Source organism: Kryptolebias marmoratus, linkage group LG8 (assembly GCF_001649575.2).
Source record: "Kryptolebias marmoratus isolate JLee-2015 linkage group LG8, ASM164957v2, whole genome shotgun sequence".
NCBI classification, from domain to species: Eukaryota; Metazoa; Chordata; class Actinopteri; order Cyprinodontiformes; family Rivulidae; genus Kryptolebias; species Kryptolebias marmoratus.
The window spans coordinates 27266477-27286204 of record NC_051437.1 but is presented as its reverse complement, the minus strand read 5'-3'; the positions used below and the strand labels follow the sequence as shown (position 1 = coordinate 27286204).

The following is a 19728-nucleotide window of genomic DNA, read 5'->3' as shown; positions in this document are numbered from 1 at the left end:
CTGGTGACGTCCCGCCGGGAGGAGGCCCAGAGGAAGACCCAGGACACGCTGGAGGGACTGGGAACTCCTTGGGATTCCCCCGGAGGAGCTGGCCCAAGTGGCTGGGGAGAGGGAAGTCTGGGTCTCCCTGCTTAGGCTGCTGCCCCCGCGACCCGACCCCGGATAAGCGGAAGAGGATGGATGGATGGATTTTATCAATTCATCTTTGCTTTTCTATTTTTATATATTAACATTTATTTTTTGATTTATTGACATTTTCTTCTCATTTCAAATACAAAAAAACAGGCAAAGTGGACAGCTCTGCATGCCATATTGTAGAATTTCTACAACAACAAAGAGGCTGAAACAGACATGACTTTGTGAAGCTACAGATAGCATTTTTAAAAAGATTACACAGGAGGTAAATAATTACACGTCTTACAGGTGCTGTAGCGAATGGCCACAGCTTCACTCTGAGCTCCATCTCCATAAAGAGCAGACAGAGAGATCTGGTACTCTTTATCATCCTCCACCCCCGTCAGGACCGCTCCTTCGTGGTCACCATTCACCTTCAGCTAAAACGCACAAAAAAGCAGCCTTTTTGACACATTTTATACTATGTCAGTAAAATACTCACCCCAAATCTCAGCCTCCTGACCTGTCTTAGGTCTCCTCCACTCAGAGAAATCCACTTGATGAGGTAAGAGACAACATCATCGGCTGCAGCCTCCCAGCGGACGATGATCTCGCTGCCTGAAAAGTTTGTCACTCTGAGGTCTGATGGAGAAGGCACCTTCACTAGGAGAGAGAATGGTAAATGGACTGTACTTACATAGCGCCTTTTCTAGCCAACCAGGCCACTCAAAGCAATTTACAACACAATCTGTGCCCTCATTTCTCCATCAATACACACATTCATACACCACTCTACTACATCTCTACAAAGCTAATCTGAATAAATCATTCTTTTGAGTCAAATCAGCGCTTTAGATCGCTTTCATACACCAATGGGGTACATATCGGAGGCAGTTAGGTGTTCAGTGTCTTGCCCAGGGACACTTTGACATGTGGCACACTGGTGGAATTGAACCTCTATCTCATTAAAGGATGACTGCTCTAACCACTGAGCCACAGCCCCCAGAGCCAAAAAAACTGACTTTAATTCTCTGTTTTTCTAAGTTAACATCATATAAATCAACTTGAGTGATGGATCAAAGGTGTTTGAGCCTTTAAAGACAGAAGACAGGACACTTCTGTATGTCTTACATGTGGTGATGTTACCGGTGACAGCAGAAGACACGCCTTGTGGGTAAAGAGACTGGACTGAAACCAGGTATCTGGACAGAGACGAGAGGTTCTGCACCAGGACCGAGCTCATCCCCGTTACCTCCACCTGGACAGATAATATTTAGAATAAATATAAAGGGCTGACACTGTTTATTATTGTACTGTAGCTGGACATTTAGGTTTTCTAATAATCAAGTAGTGTAAAAGTCATTGTCTCTTCATATCAAAGTGTTTTCTTAAGACACACTTCTTTGTGTTAGTTTTTAATCCCAGTTGATCTTGACATTAATTATATGAATGTGATTATGTATAAATCTATATATATATATACATGCATATACAGTATTTTTAGATGTTTGTACTATAAATGTAATTTTTCCGTATTTCTGTACTCTTAATTGCGTGTTGCTTTTATCTTTAATTTTATTTTACCTCATTGTGTTTACAGCACTTTGGGATTTAAAGGAGCTGTTTTTAAATGTGCTAATTTAACCTTAATTTACTTTTAATAAAGTCAGCTTCTCTGGATTGTGTGAACGTATTAGGTGTGTGAATTAGATATTTTTTCTTTCTTTCATCTACAAGAGTATATTATTGTTAATCATATTATAGTTTTGTATTGCTCAATTTGTTATAGTTGTATGTTGTATATACACTACTCACAAGAAGTTTTGGGTGTTTGACTTTCGGATGAAATTTCAAGATGAACCTAAACTGCACTGAAACCTTTACAGGTGAACTTAATGTGACCTTCTCTAAACTTTTGAATGAACATGTCCAACTGTTCAATGTTTCAGTAGTTTCTGCACAAGTTGCTGTTCTCTAACAAGGAGCTCAATGGAAAAATTAACGACAGGTGATTGAGCCATGAATCAACCAATAAATTTCCTGGTTCAATAAGTATTGGTGTTCAATCAGTCCTCTTCATTATGCAGTTCACATTTGACATCATAAAACCAAGATGGCGGCTGACAACTGATCAGCAGTTCCTCGCCATTTACAAATATTTTGCTCTATTTTAAGTACGCAACTTAAGATTTTTGAGAATAAAAAAAGTGTCAATACATAACTATATGTTTTGTATTCCAGGTCTCCTGGCTTGATTTTGACTGATTTTGGTCTGATTTCCACAGGTGAAAAGGAACTTGTTTCCCTTCAGGGTTTTGTCTACATTAACAAATACCTAATAAAGCATAACTAGTCTTCACTTTAGAAGGGTTCACAAAAAGACTGCACTGCAGGATAGTGATTAAATAAGGCTAAATAAGGTGCTACCAAACAAAATAACAGAGTTGTGTGCCTATCGTTTCATTTGCTTCTTTAAAGAGCAGAGGAGTAGAGGACAATAATCTAATAGAAAATTTTAATTTGTTGATTGAATGCATAGTTTATGTGTACTTTATTTTATTAGCACATAAATGATCACAAAAGACAAGCGTAGAGGAGATGTTTTATGTGAATGTCAACATTGAAGCACAATCTAAAACAATGCGAGCAAAAAATGTCTTCATCTGTTATTTTGCTGCTTTTTTACTTTTCTTGGTGCTTATTATCTTATAAGAAAAGCATTTTTGAAAATGTCTTGTTGAATAAATTGAGCTTACTATAATGGCTTCACACGAGACATAATTTTGTCGACTGAATCTTGGAGGAAAAAAAAATCTTCAGTGATTCAAAGCTATTATTAAGGGCTCCTGACATTTAAGTAGTAGGGTGTTGGAAAAGTGCACGTTAAAGTTTATTCATCTGACACACTTAAAACTCGTCGTTGTGCTTCAGTTTTTCTGAAATTGCATCGCTCTAATCTTCTTTCCCCGAGTGAAGAGAAAAAACGATGTAATTTTCTGGTTTGGTCCTATTAGTCTCTTCTGTCCATTACAGCATTCATCCTCCCTGATCTGCGCACAAACTTTGCATAACACCAATAATCTAATAAACAAATTCAATTTGTAGATTTAACGCACAGTTCACAAAAGTTTATGTGTACCTAATTTTATTAGCACAAAATTAAAATAGGGAAAAAAAAACGAAGGAAAAGAATGAAGCCAGGGCAGAGCTCACATTAAACATTCTCTATAAATGAAAATAGAACTAATTAAGAAAATAAACAATAACTCGTTTTATTTGTAGCTTTTAACATTTTGTTTTGAAGCTATATTATATATTTTCCTTAGGCATGGAGTCATTTACGCTTGTTTTTCTTCTTTGTTTACTTATTTATTCATCTGCTACAACCCAATTATTTTTTAATGTGGACATAATTGAACATGCAATCATATGTACTGCTATAACTTAGAAAAAACAGTTTTATTATTCTTCTTTTTGAAGCAAAAAGCTTCTGTGCAACCCCTGAGCACTCTACCTCGAGGTCTTGAAAGCCCTGTTCTCCATCTCAGCCAAATTGAGTATGTGAATAAAGACGCAGCGCTCTCGTGTTTAGACTCAACCTACTTCAACAATGGTTACAAAGCGGACCATCCACCTCTTGAAACCTTGAAACCTTTTAGTCTACATACAAATGAACCTTGCTGCTCCTATATGCTAACAATGACTACTTCTGAACCATGTGTGCCCCCCTCCACCCCCAACTCAAAAAAACAACCATCAGAGGCAGCGTGACACACAGAGAAACTAAAACAAAATCTGTGCTTTCAAGAAAAAAGTATATTATTATTAGATTCTGATTATTTATTTTAAATATGAAGTCTAAAACTGTCAAGTGTCTGTTTCCTGCACTGTTACTGGCTGTTTTATTTGTTTGGTTTTTTTAATATTGAAGAAAAAAATGAACATACAGAGTCCTTCTCTGCAGGTTTTGGTTTGGGGTCAGAGTTTTTGTGCTGGTACCTGCTTCACATCACTGCCGTGGTTGGTGCTGTAGGTGATTCTGTGGCTGGGTATGTCCACGGAGCCCGGCACCCAGCTCACCCTCACCATGCTGTGGGTTACCACCGGAAACTGAACACTCGCAGGAGCTGGGAGAGCGACTGTCAAAACAGGAGAGACAGAAAAAGAAAAGTGGCTGAAACAGTGAAACAGGAATAGTAATAAAAAAAAAAGAAGTTGTGTTAAAATGTCCAGGTGATTTCTTACATGTGCTGGCAACAGAAGTAACAGGATCACTGGGCTCTTCATCATAGAGAGCATAAAGTGTGACAGAGTAGTCTGTTTCTGGGAGCAGCCCTGCGAGCTCCACCACTGTCTGATCGGCACTGAATTTCTCCTTCACACACAGGCAAAAACAGGAAAGGGCAGCTGGAGGCTTGTCAAGCCATCTCATAATTAAGTAAAAGGGTTAAATCATGTAGTAAGAAGCTTGCAAATTGGTATGTTATAAAAAATATAAGAAATCAGTTCATACTTTTTTTTTCTTACAAAATAGCCATATGAACATGCTCTGCTTTGCCTTTATTTCTATCTGAATTGTAATTACTTAGTTTAAAATTTCAGAAATGCACTTTTTTTTTTACCTCCTTCGCATCGTCAGGCTCTCCGTCATTGAGCGCCGAGTACAGAATCATATACTGAGTCGTGCCAGGAGCTGGACTCCAGCTCACTCGCAGCGTGCTGAACGAAGACGGAGCCACCTCTAAACTGGCCGGCATGGCCAGCGGCACTGAAAGGAACAAAAAAAACCACACATATACGTGATTATATATAAATGTTTTACACTGATGAGGGTCGTGTAAATTTCACACATTGTGTTCACTTCTATTTAAGCCATGATGGCTGCAGCCAAATTTAACTCACTGTAAACAAATGTGTCATTTAATTGTACGTAAATATTTAGTTCTCTTTGGGCAACTTTATGTAAAGTTCTGGAAATTATACCAATTCAAGCCATCCTTCAATTTGGTTGAAATGTTAAGAAAACGTGCAAAAGGTCTCTCTGCAGGTATCTGAATATTTTTAGAAGAAATATGTCATGCTTTGAAAGTAGAAGTCTTAATTAGGTGTGCTACCCCTTTAATGACACTTTAAAGCACAGATGAAGAGTTTGATCTTCTTGGCTTTTCATTGCATTTAATGCTTTAGGTATATAAAGTATTTTTGACATTCATAAATTTTAACTTGTCTTAAAACTTGGTTTTGTTTCCTCGCTTTCCTGTTTTTATTCTGTCTCTGTTTATTTGTTGTTTTTTAGTTTTAATGTCGAGTACAGCACTTTGCATCAAAGGCACTCATTGCAAAACCATGAAGACCAGTCCAAATGTTTTTACATAAAGTAAAAACTAAGGTCAGCATAATGTACGTCAATCATGTGACTCAAGTTTCTGTGAGGTTTTCTGCAAATTCTGCTGATTGCTTTGTTTACATTGAGTGCATACCCACATTTCAGAACTGCTTTTGAGTATATCTGGAAAACTACTAGAGTAAACTCTTTCAAACTGCACCATTTGATACAGTTCAGGATAAAATATTTATCAGCTCACATGTTGTGACAGTTCCTCTGAGCGCCAGGCCAACGTTGTCTTCATACACAGGGAAAATGGAAATGTGGTACAGAGTCTGTGATGAGAGGCCGTCGAGCAGAACGGTGGACTCTGAGCCGGATAACACAACCTGCGGACAGAGCACCGTTTACAGTTAAACCAAGACATGTCAGACGTACAACCTAAATGTAGAAAACATGGAAACATTGTATAAAATGTAAATAAAAACAGAATGCAACTAATATTTCACTCACATTGGAACATAATACACATATCAAATGTTGAAAGTAAGAAATTGTGCCTTTTCTGGGTAAAAAATAATTAATTTTGAATACAGTGGCAGCAACACATATTCAAAGAAGTTGTGAAAGGGGGAACAAAAGGCTGTAAATGGTACAAATAAAACTATTTAGGTCAATTAGCTGGTCTCCTCAGGTTCTAGACGTTTACAGACTGTTGTTAAAAGTCGAGGGGATGCTTCGCAGTGATAAACGTGGCATCCAACATTGATTTTCTGTCTAGAGATTGCTCAAGATTCTCGAAATCATTTGATGGTATTATGAACTGTAGATGATGGGATATTCAAAGTCTAATCACTTTCCCTTTAAGAACCATAATTCTGAAATTATTAAACTATTTTAAGATAATGTTTCTTGCAGATTTGTGAACCTCTGCCCAGCTTTATTCCAGAGATTCTAAAATGCTCTTTTCATACCCAGTCCTTTTTCAATTAACCTAATTCATTGGAAAATGTTGCTTCATATGGTTCTTATTCATACCACTTACCTTTACAGCCTTTGGTGCTTGTCCCAACAATTTTGAGATGTATTGCTGCTCTTACATTTAAAATGAATTCCTTTAAAAACCATTAATTAAAAAAAAACAAAACAAAAAAAACGCATAATATCTTTGTTACATTTTTACACGTCCCAACATTTTCAGAATTGGGGCTGCATTTGAGATTCTTACCTGTATGTAACCAGTTACGATGCATAAAGAACTGCTCCCTCTTTTTTTTTTTTTCCTAGGTCTGCTTGTTTCCTCAGATATCTGCTTAATGCATCTGGCAGAAAAAAGCTCTGTATGTCCAAATGCGTTTTGAGTATGACTGCGACATTGTTCAGGGGCACATGAAGAGTCTTTTATATTTAGACATGTAAGTATTCAGGGGGTTAGCATGTATCCTTTATAGAAAATTCAGCAGTGAGCATGAAAGGCCAGCCAGATACTTTGATATTCACTTCTCCGTTACTTTTTTTTGTGAAAGTTACAGTCTAAAGAGATTTTTCTTCCTTACAAAACTGTTTTTACCCTGACATACATTTTCCCCCTCCCAATAAGAACACTCAAATGTGTTGAATATTTCTTTAAGCTGATAATTGAACAATGTTTCTGCTTTTACAATGCATTTCATTTACAAACAATGTTTTTACAAAGAGAGAAACTCATACAGCCGTGTAGTAATTAGTTGAAAACTCATAAATTTGTCTGTCTCCAGATGATGTGATGATGGGTTTCTAACCTCCTGGGGACTCTGACTGTCAGCACTGTGGTACACCACTCTGTACTGCTGGACTGGCTGAGATGGATTGGTCCAGTGCAGCTTCACCTGCCTGGATCCGAGTTCAGAGAACCGGAGATCAGCAGGGCTTGGATAGGAGAGGGCTGGGTCTGCCGTGGCCCCAGGTTCCATTCCTGGAAATGCAACAAATCAGATCTTGAAATGAGAGCAAAAGTATGAAAAACAGAGAGGACGACATAGATGTAGACAGACATGTGGTGTACGTTTTGTGATGCCACGGTCTTTTATCCTTCCACACAGTATGTGAACCAGTCGTGCCACCAGTTTGCTGAGCAGGGGGAAGTCATTCACATTGTAAACATTTAGATCCACAGGCTCCGACGCCACCTGTCTCAACTCAGCTTCATCTGCATTCTTCACACCTGGAAAACAAAGTTGTAAAATTAACCAACCATTAAAGCTCTGAACAGTCATGCCACCGTGAGTTTTCCAAAGCTGCAAAAAAAGTAAATAAATAAAAAAAAAAGAACCATTCACCTCCTCTACCTTTCAGTCTCACCTACAGCAATGATTTCAACGCCTGCGTTCTTCAGCCGGTTTGCTGCCGCAATCGCATCATCCTGAGACTTCCCGTCAGTCAACAAGACCAAGAAAAATGGTACTTCTAGTCTGGCGCCTGCCTCAGGTTTCATGTTTTCCTCCATGACGTGGAGCAGTGCCTGTCCTGAAAGATGGCTTGCTGGTTACACCCTGACAGCCAGGTGTTTATGTAAAGTGTTGAAGGCGCGCTTTGTGTTGTGCTCCTACCTGTAAATGTGTTTCCTCCTTTGTATCTAAAATTCCTCACCGCCTCCAATAGCTGGTCTTTAGTGCCGAAGTTGTTGAGGTTCCACTCTGTGCGGGGGTCCCCACTGTACTGGGTTAGACCTGGAAGTGGAAAGTGGATGGGGCTTTTTGAGAGAAAATATGTTGTGTTGCCTGATATATTACATCCGTGTTTTGTTTATCTGGATTTCTCTTTTTTGGGTGTTTCGGCTGGTCCCTCCTTCATACTTCCTCCACCCGACTGGCTGCGTTTGGACTTGTCATCGCCTGGCTGTCGCCTTTTTGTGTGTGTGAATGTTTGTCCAGTTAGCAAAATATCTCATGGACCACTGGACACATTCTTGGCTGTCCATTTTATGATTGATTTAAGATGGCTGCCACAGCCAACTGACCTTAGAAAACACAAAAATGACTACAGGTCTGTTAATCTTACAAATACGGAGTTAAAATTTGGTGTGGCAGCAGCTGAGAATCATCCATAACACATACTTTGAACACTAACAGATCTCTGCAAGACTGTGTGACACTACACAAGATTTTTATCTATAATGCTGTAATTTCTCAAAATTAGATGAGCTTATCTTAAAACTTTGGTATGAAAGGCAGCAGACGATATGCATTCCTTCAGGGAATGCTAGGCCTTAAATTTAAAGGTGCCTGGGGCTGTTTGGTAAGTAGCTGAGAGGGGTACTGTCCTAGTCTGTGGGTTTTAGTTTGTCTTTTGTTTAGTGCTGGCTTAGCGCTTATCAGAGCCATATTATGGGGTTTGTGTTTATATTTTGTTTTTGGTGTAATACCTAAAAGTCACTGTGGGTGGCATCATGTGGGGTTAAATGGAGCCACAGGTAACTTGTCAGCAGGTGTGTTGATTGCGGTGAAAACACACAGTTTTTTGACCATCGTCGTAGTTCTTGTCTTAGTGTTTTTGTGACTATTGCATTGCGTCAGTTTGTGAGCTGTTTTTTTGGACTGACCTAACAGTCAAGTTTGTAAGAGTGCAGCTTAAAAAGATCGCATCTTGTTGAAGAGCGCAAAATCAATAAATGCTCTAAAATAATTAGAACCTCAAATGTTTGTTCAAAGGATCCAGACAGACAACACGTCGATTAAGTGGCAGTCAGCAGCCCCTCAGGGGCTTAGGTTTGTTTTGTTTTTTTTAAATTAAGAACAAGTCACTACAATTAAGTCAAAAAAACTTTGTTTCAATTAGAAGTTTTAGTTAGTTGCGGAAAGGATACTGCACGGAGGCAGTAGCGCTACCAACTTTATGGCCATAACAATAATTTTAAAAAAAAACGGTGTGTACTTTGTGGGCGTAATTCCAATGCATTTGTTGCTATATAAAAACAGTTATGATTGCATCCTAAGATTGAACGTTATTAATGGGTGAATATTGGATTTCATTGTGGAATATAACTAAAGGAGGACATTATGGACAGTAAATCTGAAGAGCCGGATGAGGAAAGTGCCGCTGTCACCGTTTCTAGTGAGGTGGGACAATCAAAAGAAACACAAGTGGTCAAAGCTAAAAGAACAGTTAAATTAACACAAAAGGCTTTTGTTGAAAAATTAGATAATTTACAAAATGTAAGAGAGGGTAAATTAAACAAGATTAAAAATCTAAAAAAGGTAAATAATGAATACATGCAGGAAAACTGGGTTGAGGAGGTAAAGGATGTGTTGGAAAAAATTATTTATTTGGGCGATGAAGCAAAAAATGCTCAAGATTCATTGATGTTTCTTTTGCCTAATGAAGAAGGTGAAACACAGAATACATGGTTTGTTGAAAAGGGTTTTACTGATGAAGTTAAACAGTGGTTGAGAAATAATGAAAAAGGGGGTAATGTGTGTGATGATATACATCCTGATGACAGCATATGAAATGTTCCCAGTAAACGGTCTCACCAAAAAAGTACATATAGTGTTAAAAGCAGACAAAGTGGTCAAACAACAGCATCTGCTCGTATTAAAGCAGAGGCAGAAAGGGCTGCACTTCTTTGCTTTGGAGAAACAAGAAGCAGAGCTGAGAAGGAGAAAAGAGCAGCTGGAGCTTGATATTGAAATGGCTGCATCTACCGCAAAACTATCAGTTTTACAAAATGCTTCAGAATGTTCAAGAGATGCTCAAGCATCAGAAGATGGAATGAATTCATATTTCCAAAGGAAACAAGAACAGGAAATATTTTTAAAGGACTCAACCCTGTAGCAAAAGCCTATGAACCTTGGACACAAAGTGCAATGCAACAAAGCACTCTATCAGTACAACATAAGGACTCAAGTAAAGTGAACGAATGGAAGTGCACTCTTGGATCAAGACAGGAGACGCAAAGTAAAACAACAGAATTTGTAAACACACAACAAACTGATCCTGTGTCAGTAAATGTTGAGCAGCCTGCTTCAGTTGTCCAATCACATCTACTTCCTGTGCAAATAAAAAGAGACTTATGTACCATAATGCATAAACAAAATGAAATCACATCAACTCTTGTTCAACAACAACACTTATTGTCTTTACCTACTTGTGACATTCCAGTATTTGATGGGGATCCCCTCAAGTACAGAAACTTCATCAGAGCCTTTGAATATGGAGTGAAATCCAAAGCTAATAATGCTGACTCTATATATTTTTTGGAACAGTTTACAAAGGGTCAGCCCAGAAAATTGGTGATGAGTTGTCAACATTTGACTCCTGAAAGGGGTTATCAAGTGGCTAAAGAACTTTTACATGAAAACTTTGGAAATGAATACAGGATTGCTGCAGCCTATATAGAGAAGGCTTTGGATTGGCCTGCAGTGAAATCGGAGGATGTAAAGTCACTACAAGCTTTTTCTCTGTTTTTGCGTGGTTGCTGCAATGTGATGGAGGAGCTTCACTACATGCAAGAGCTGGACATGCCAACCAACATGAGAGCAATTGTGACCAAGTTGCCATTTAAATACAGGGAAAAGTGGAGGACAATGGCTCATGAAGTTTTGCAAAAATACAATCGAAGAGCTTGCTTTAAAGATCTTGTTTCATTTATTGAACGTCAGTTTAAGATCATCTCTGATCCTCTTTTTGGGGATATTCAGGAAGTGGTGGTCTTATAATAAAGAGTGTCAATAAGATCAAGTCTCAGTCCAAGTTCAGTAGAGTCACAGGTAGCAGCTTTGCTACTGACACAACCAAGGGTTCAAACTTAAATTCATATAAGCAGAAGTTGATGAACAAAACTAAAAATGCATGTCTCTTGCGCCCAGTCTCATGGACTGGAGGAGTGTCTAAAGCTGAAGAGGATGAAACATTGTGATAAAATCACTTTTTTGAAGGAGAAGAGGATGTGTTTTGGCTGTCTGTGTATTGGACATCTGAGCAAAGTTTGCGATAAGTGTTTAATTTGCAAAGAGTGTGGTCAAAGTCATCCTACTGTGCTTCATATTCCTGAAAGGTCAAGGGCCAGCAAAGAAAGTGAACACTGTAAAGAAACGGAACATGTTACATCACCTTCTTCATAGACATGTGGTTACACAGGGGCTGGATGAGGGGACAGCATTTTGTCCATTCTGCCAATCCAAGTCAAATCCATTAAGGCAGATAAAATAATACAAACCTATGCATTTTTGGATCCTGGGAGTACAGAAACATTATGTTCAGAGCATCTTATGCAAATGTTAAATATGGTGGAAGAAAAACAAATGTCTTTTTGCGCACCATGGCGAAAGAAAGAGTTGTTTCCACTAATGCACTGAGTGGTTTGGAAATGGCTGGGCTTGACAGTAATCATTTTTACAGTCTTCCAAAAGTTCTCACACAAATTACATGCCTACACACCAGTGGGTGACCCAGAAAGGACAAAACAAGTAGCTGCTGGCTTTATTGACAATATTTTAGAAGTCTGAGTAGCCCTGCAGAAAGATTTTAAAATGGTAATGCATTACTCTGTAGCCTGTACATTTACCAGTTTGTATCCAAGGAATTACTCAATCAGACTTTTTAATTTTAAAAAGCTTTTTCAGAATGGTTAGTGGTGAAAGATCAGGCTACTGGAGCTGACTAATAAAAGTAGAGAAGATGTTGACTACTCTGTCCTCCAGGAAGGAAGTACAAGTAACTCAGCAATTTTGTGATGTTACATTACATTTAATTAAATATATACATATATAACAATAAAGATAATTACACTTTCCTTGCAAATAAATTTGTGAAGGTCAATATTATTTAGTATATTATTCATAAAATGTTCCTATTTTTTGCTATTTTGTTTTCTTATATAAAGACTCAGACAGGTTCAGGTAGTAGCCCACACACTACCCCTGATAATCTGGTTCTCACCAATCTGAATGTGATTTGGCCCAATGTGGAACGGTGTCACCAGACCCTCCAAGAAGTCTCTGACCCGCCTGAAGTTGGTGCGTCCAATGCTCCAGGAGCCGTCCACCAACAGCATGATGTCTCCCGCTGCATCGCTGTCACATTTATACGGTTTTCTCTGAGACATCCCTTAACACAAAAAACAAAAACTCATGCAGGTATTCTTTCTTCTCTATATTACTATAAATATGGGAAATTGTTTGCATGTATTCAGACAGGTACAGAGAGGTATTTAAACATAATTCCAACATGTGTCTGCTTGACGCATACATGAAATTATTGAATTTCCACACATGTGAGGGTCCCTGAGCTTTGAGATTATGAAGGAGAACAAGGACACATGTCCCCTGCAGCAGAACAGGATGGCCTGTCATTATCCCCAACCTGTCCCTCCCTCATGTGCACACTGTCATCACCTGTCAAACCAGTACTTAAAGCTCCAAAGTATCACATTTTTTTAGTTCCTAAGAGGAGCTGAACTTTGATAACTTCCTGCTTAAAGTACCGGTAAGTTTTCCTCATCACTACTATTGTGTTTTGGTTCATTTAAATTATTATTTCATCAGAATACAATATTTAGCCACAATACCAACGACTAAATGTGGGTTTCTCAGTTGTCAGTTTACCCTGTTTTGTCCCCTGCTCCTCTTTGATCTCCACAGTGTAACGATGTCGCTCCTTTTCTTTCTTCCTCTTCCTTTTCTCTTTGGTGATTTTCTCTGGGGTCTCATCGGGGAGTTCAGAAGAGGTTTTTGTAGCTGGGAGCTCTGGAAACCAGAGGTAATGGTAAATACACGGGTGGGGCTACATTAAGATAAGCATGGATTGTTTGTAGGATGAACTGAAGCAATACGTGGCAGGAAAGTATCAAAGAAAAAAAAACAAACTTATTTAGCTGTTAACAAATAAACATGTTCTTTTATGATAAGCAGGAGACATAATTTTTTCTTGATACAAAGAAACGGTATCAACAATTTTAAACAATCCATTTCCTGTCACTGCCTTGCCCACCATCCATTTAGTCCCTCTCGTATCTTCCACTTTATAAGCTTTCAATATTGTATTTTTTATTTTCCAGGCTTTTTGGTCTTATTATGATACGAGAAGATTGCTCCAATTGCTGCTGACCCAAACTATAATTGCTTTTGAAGTCTATGGAAAAGACAAATGCAGCCGCTCTAATCTGAGCAAGTTTCTGGCTACAGTCATGGTACAAAAAATAACCCCTTTTATTCTTAGATTTTATACATCAGGATACAATTAGCATCTGATCTTCATCGAGTCATGAAAGCACAACCTCATACGAACAACAACACACAACTTCTTAAACAGTATCAATATTTTTTTCTACAAAAAGTAAATCAAAATAAAAAAGCAGTGAGAAATTAAGTTCACCTTGTGACTCAAGAGGTTAAAAAACCACCTTTAGCAGAAATAACACTCTGTAATTGTTTTCTTTTTGACATTATTAGTCTCTCATCTGGTTATGGAAAAAATTTGTCTCGCTTTTGTTCATTGAGGTTTGAAGACACTGGGTTCTGCTCAGCTTACCTGTCATGCTGTCAGTACCATAGTCATAACGTGGTTGTGTGTGTGTAGTATCGTTAACTACTAGGATGAAATACCTGGAGTTGTGACAGTGGCAGGAGTGATTGTTGTAGGGTCTGGGAACCGGACTGTTGGCAGACCCAACAGAAGCTCCGTCACATCGTCCAAGTCTCCCGACCCCGACCCGCCTGGCATCATCTTCTTTCTGTTCTCACGACCACCGCTACGGATCATCTCCTCGTCTCGCAGAGCCTCCACTGAAAGACACCAAGTGCAGCGCAATAATGAGCTGTGAAATATTTTACAGATTAACAATAACTGCTAAAACAAAACCTGCAGCCAGGTTTTCTAAAAATGCAAACATTTATTTTTTCTAATTCTCTTTAAATGAACACAACACAGTCATAGGTTTTCTGTTTTACACCTGATGGGGTAACATGTCCACCAAAAGGTCATTTCAATCACTTCCTGTTTTATAAATGTAATTGTAACTGCAATTCTGGGCAACTGGGATTTTTAAGCAAAGTTGAACGACAACTCAGAAAAAGATTTTCAGAATTTACTTTGATTTATCTTTCAAATTGCTACAGAACTGCCTGTCTGCTGATGAATCAAAGTTAAGAATAAAAATATTGGATTTCCCTTCCCTGATGGGTTGAAGTTATAGATGAAACTTATCATGTTGGATGTAAAGGTGAGGCACTTTTTGTGTTTTGAACCTAATTACTTCTTTGGTTTAACTTCTTCCCCAGGTAGAAATCTATAGCCTGGAGTTAGGAAACAAGGTGAACAGCAACAAAGTGACGGTAAAACTTTCAAAAAGTAAGACCTGCCTCAACATAATGACCCATTGTTGTACCATGGCTCTGAGCAAGCACAGGGCCCCCGAGGAAGGTTAAGTAAATGCAAAAGATAAAGACGCATCAAAAAGGAATTCCCAGACTGCCATCATTCTAGCTTGTCAGCCAGTGTTACAAATTTCCAAGGCAAGGTGTTTTTCCAACCTGCCACAACAGGTTCAACTCAACACAGAAAGCTACCATCTCTTGCACGTTTTTTCAAGAATCCGCAGGCTATGTCTACCTTTCATGCAATCCTATCTGTGCTCCTGGAGGCTCACGTTAAAATGTTACAAGTAAAAAAGGTCTCACATATCGAAAGGAAACCAATCAACAAAGAACCTTAATGGGGTTCACTTTCACAGAGTCCCGTCCTAAAAACAAAGTCCCCATTTTTCTGTTAACTTTCTAAGAAAATACTTGTAGGACAATTATTTTCTTCTTTGTAAACTGTGTGTGTGGTTGTGCAGATTTGGTTAAGCAGCATCAGATTTAAAGGAGCTTGAAAGTGTGAGAATATCAAAAATGAAGCATTATCTTTAAATAAGTCTTTCCTGTCTTGCCAATGTGCTCTCACGGTATTGATTTAGTCAGCAGCTGAAACAAAAGTGTTTCTATCAAAGTATTGTCAGCATTTTGCAGTGGGTTGCAGAAGTATACATCCCCTTTGTAATCTTTCTAACCTGTTGACTTTTAATCTGGAATTTAATTGCAGTTTCATTTAACTGAAAACAATAATTCTACAAAAAATATGATACCCACCTGTTGTAACAGACCCCAAAATCAATACTAGGGGCTACCACCAAGCAAGAGACGAAGGAACTCTCCATACAGGTCAGAGACAAAGTTGTGCAGAAGCACAAAGCAGGGCTGGTTGCAAAACATATCATAGAACCCTGAACATCCCACAGAGCTCCAATAAATCCATGATTAGGAAATACAAAGATGATGCCACTACATCATGCCAAACATGCTAAGAGAGGGTCGTCCACTAAAACTCATGGCGATGGTAAGGAGGGTGTTCATCAGAGAAACAATCAAATAATTTCTGAGGCAAATCAATACATCTCATCATGCTGAGAACACCACCCCTACAGTGAAGCATGGTGGTGGCAACATCATGCTGTGGGGTTGTTTTTCATCAGCAGGGACTGAGTTAAAGAAAAGATGATAGGAGCAAAATACAGGAACTTGTTGGAGTCTTCCAGAGATTTGAGACTCGGACAGAGCTTCACCGTCCAGCCGGACAATAACCCTAAACATGCTGCTGATGTGAAATTAAGGAGATTCACCTGAAGACTAGCTGCTGTAAAAGGTCGAGCTACAAAGTATTGAGTTTTGGGAGCAGAATACATATACCAGCAGTATTTTTCAGTTATTTTTTTTTTTTAGAATTATTTAAAACAACTTCTTGTATTCATATTACATAATCCTATTTCTATTTATTTACTGCCAGAGCTGCTATAAACACATTTTTAGAGTTGAATTTAAAATAATCTGCATTCCAGCGGTTCTTACTGGTGAATCTTCTTTTTGCGAGAAGTTTCTCTGTCGTCCCATTCAGCACAAAGACTTGGAGCGAATATTCCTGACTGGAATCCAGTCCTGCCACTGTGGCCCGGCCCCGGGTGGTGGTCAGCATCAGCTCCGGTTGTGGCTCCTCTACAAAAAAGAGAGAAAAAGATAAAAAGACTGCGTAGGTATTTAAAAGTCACACTACGTGGAAGCTGTATTTCTCTATGTGATCGTTCATTTCAGTTCATCGTAAGAGTCTGTTGCTGTGTTGCTCTGCTTTTTGAGCAGTTTACTTTATAAGTGTTTGTATTTCTCACATGTTGTTCTGTTTGGTTCCACTCTGCACAGAAAAATAGATACCAAAGCAGCTCTGGAGTCTTGATGTTGACTGGAGCCACTCAGTCTTTGTTATTGGGAAAACACAAAGCAAGGTGTGGCAAAACACAATATTCCCTGATGGAAGTATCCTATTTTGTTCCGCTTTTATTAACCTTTATTTAACCAGGCCAATCCCATTGAGATCTCGGATCTCTTTTTCAAGAGAGGCCTGGGATAATGCACCCTGCCACACTGCAGGAATGTATCAAGAATGGTTTGAGACACAAACAAGAAATTTGGATGATGGAATACTTTGGCCACTCAAGAATCTTTGCTATAATCTTGTTTTGCACTCAGAGGTGTCATCACAATTGTACAATGAAGTTAAGTAACATAAGTCTAAGAAGCAGTGCTCTTGTTGCAGAGGTACAGCTTGGGGCTGGAGAAAGGGACACTTGCATAAAACTTGCAGTGCTGCTTGCTGGGAAACCAAAGGAAGTAGCTCATTTTTGAGGCAGCAGCGTAAATGCAACGTGCATCTCTCAGATCATTAGACAAAAGCCCTGGCATCCCATTTACTGACAAAGAAGAGGAGGTGAAGTAAGAACAAGCAGAGGCTAGAAGGACATCTAGAACATTCACAATATCCTCCAAGTTCTGAGAGTGAACAACAACTGCTTCCACGTTTACTTGAAACTAAGTAGAGAGCAACATGACAGCCTGTTGGAGTGTTGGAGAGAGATGGACTGAAACTTCAGGTTTCAGACCCTCATTGACATCAGTGGACACATACAGATTTACTGGGGTTTGTGTGTATTATTCCTTCTGATTGAACATGATGGGGTCACTGAGAGTACACTCTAGTTAAAATAATTTTAACTCATCAGCACGATCCTCTCTGCAAGCTGCTGAGCTCAGTTCAGAACAGCACAGCTCTGCCATTGCACAACACACACATATAGCTTGTTTTTCAAAGCAGTACACTCTGTGCATCTCCTTTAAATGTCACATGTAACAGCTTCCACCAGTTCAGAACAACTACAAAAACATCCCTACCTGAAGTAGTTCTGACTCGAACTTTGTAGCCCTGAACGGGTCCATCAGCCTCCTTCCATTTCATCTGCAGTCTGTCCTCAGACAGAACTGTTAGTTTAAGACGACCTTGATGGTGACAAAGAGAAGAAAAAGTAAAATAGGATTTAAAAATGTCTGTGCATGTTGTCAAGTTACTTATTTAGGTCAAATATGACAACTGCAAGATTTTCCAGGATCAAAAACTCAAGCTGGAAAACTATGTTTAATTTTTTCCATTCTCCAGGGCGGTCTAACCCCCACCTTCCTTTTTTCCATATATCAAATCCATCTCTTGTTCTGACTTCATCTACATAATTTCCAGCAGGGGTTTCTCAACAAATGATGTCTTTCATGCGTCTCTCCTCCCATCTTCCCTCCATCCATTTCTCCAGCTGCCCCCTCATCCGTCAAAGCAGACCCTGTCCTCTCGACTGGAGCAGAAACAGGAACAGGACTCCAGTTTAGGACGGTCAGGCCAAATGTCATGTCAGAAGAGCATCACTCAGTCGGTGTGACAGAGTACTGAATGTAATATGTAATGGTGTAACGGATGAAGAGGAAGACGAAGGGGGAGGAGGAAACGGAAACAAGGAAGACAGAACGGGAACACTGTTTTATCCCTTCTGTGGATCTGAAGAACTCAACAAATTCTTCTTACTTTCTGTGTGTGTGCGTGTATGCATTGACCAGAAGTTTCTGGAGAGTCTGATTACTACATTGAGGAAATAAAAAGCAGGAAACACAGTTTAAAAAATTGGATCAAAATTACTAAACTGCACTGCGGTTGTTGTGAATTTAGAATAAATTAAGATGCATTACCTTGGCCATGGACTCCTGAGGACAGCAGCAGGAAGACACTAAGCAGGAAACACAGCATCAGCCAGAAAGATGGAGTTGAGGCAAGAAGGCGAGGAGACATGAGTGGGGCCTAAAAATATACAAAAACTGCATTAGTATCAAATTAGAGTCATTATATTTTATTTTTTTTCTTTTCAGGTTAACCATCATATATTTAACAACTGATTCAGAAAGGCTGAATAAAAAGGGTAAATAATAATAAAAAGCTGGAAAAACAATGCCAACACAACCAAAGGCCGGGACATCAGAAATGAGAGCGTGTGAAAAGCTAAAATGAATTAATCTGCCAAAACTGATTTTGATATTTGAGTAATGGAAATGGGACACCATTTAGCTAAACATTGCTCTTTTCAGTTCCTACATCAGAAATTCTCAGCAAAACATGTACCTTATCTATAAATCAAATTTTAAGCTTTAAATATAAAGTGAGAACCCGTTCTTAATGTTTACAGAAGATGAGATGCTAAGAGTTGGTTCTTTCCCAGCTTTTGAAAGGTGTGTTGTTGTATTAAAATTCAAAAAATCTACAGGCCTCAGTTAGCAGGTTAAAGGTTAAATATCATGACAGGACAACTGGAAAAACACCAAAGGTTTCGTCTGAATAAACCAAGACTTCTGAAACGATGTACTTTGGACAGATGAGATCAAAGCTAAGATGCTTAACTATAAGGCAGAGAAAAACAAACACAGCATCTTAGCACAAACATGTCATAGCAACTGTCAAGCACGGTGGTGAAAGGCTGATGGTTTTGCCACCAGTCATTGAGTTGGCCATGAACTCCTCTGTAGATCAAAGGATTCTGGAGTCAAATCTGAGGCCATCTGTCCGACAGCTGAAGCTTGGACCAAACTGGGTCATGATGCAATAGGACAATGATCTCAAACACAGCAGCTAATCTACAACAGAACAGCTAAAAAAGAAAAGAATCAAGGTATTGTAATGGTATAGTCAAAGTCCATAACCTCAACTTGATTAAAATGCTGTGGTGGGACCTTAGGAGAGCTGTGCAGAAACCTCAATGAGCTGAAGCAAGCAAGCAAGCAAGCAAGCAAGCAAGCCAGCCAGCCAGCCAGCCAGCCATCCATCCATCCATCCATCCATCCATCCATCCATCCATCCATCCATCCATCCATCCATCCATCCATCCATCCATCCATCCATCCATCCATCCATCCATC

The 19728-nt window shown here is 39.0% G+C and overlaps 2 protein-coding genes across 4 annotated transcripts in view; one reads left to right on the top strand and one right to left on the bottom strand.

Moving 5' to 3' along the window:
* The window catches only part of zgc:103759 (U8 snoRNA-decapping enzyme), a 576073-nt gene that overhangs the window by 21994 nt on the left and 534351 nt on the right, over positions 1–19728 (top strand). The gene's annotated exons all lie outside the window — the stretch shown is intronic.
* The window catches only part of LOC108246106 (collagen alpha-1(XX) chain), a 45846-nt gene that overhangs the window by 20527 nt on the left and 5591 nt on the right, over positions 1–19728 (bottom strand). For all 3 annotated transcript variants that reach the window (XM_017433479.3, XM_017433480.3, XM_037977040.1), the window contains exons 2-18: positions 18511–18619; positions 17674–17778; positions 16303–16446; positions 14023–14202; positions 13024–13164; positions 12359–12526; positions 8029–8148; positions 7781–7945; positions 7485–7643; positions 7222–7394; positions 5700–5829; positions 4737–4882; positions 4360–4489; positions 4114–4253; positions 1246–1372; positions 638–777; positions 422–554 (exon numbers count right to left, since the gene is read on the bottom strand). In XM_017433479.3, coding sequence (XP_017288968.1) covers positions 422–554; positions 638–777; positions 1246–1372; positions 4114–4253; positions 4360–4489; positions 4737–4882; positions 5700–5829; positions 7222–7394; positions 7485–7643; positions 7781–7945; positions 8029–8148; positions 12359–12526; positions 13024–13164; positions 14023–14202; positions 16303–16446; positions 17674–17778; positions 18511–18610 — 2401 coding nt within the window. In that variant the 5' untranslated portion in view covers positions 18611–18619. The remainder of the gene's footprint in view (positions 1–421; positions 555–637; positions 778–1245; positions 1373–4113; positions 4254–4359; positions 4490–4736; positions 4883–5699; positions 5830–7221; positions 7395–7484; positions 7644–7780; positions 7946–8028; positions 8149–12358; positions 12527–13023; positions 13165–14022; positions 14203–16302; positions 16447–17673; positions 17779–18510; positions 18620–19728) is intronic.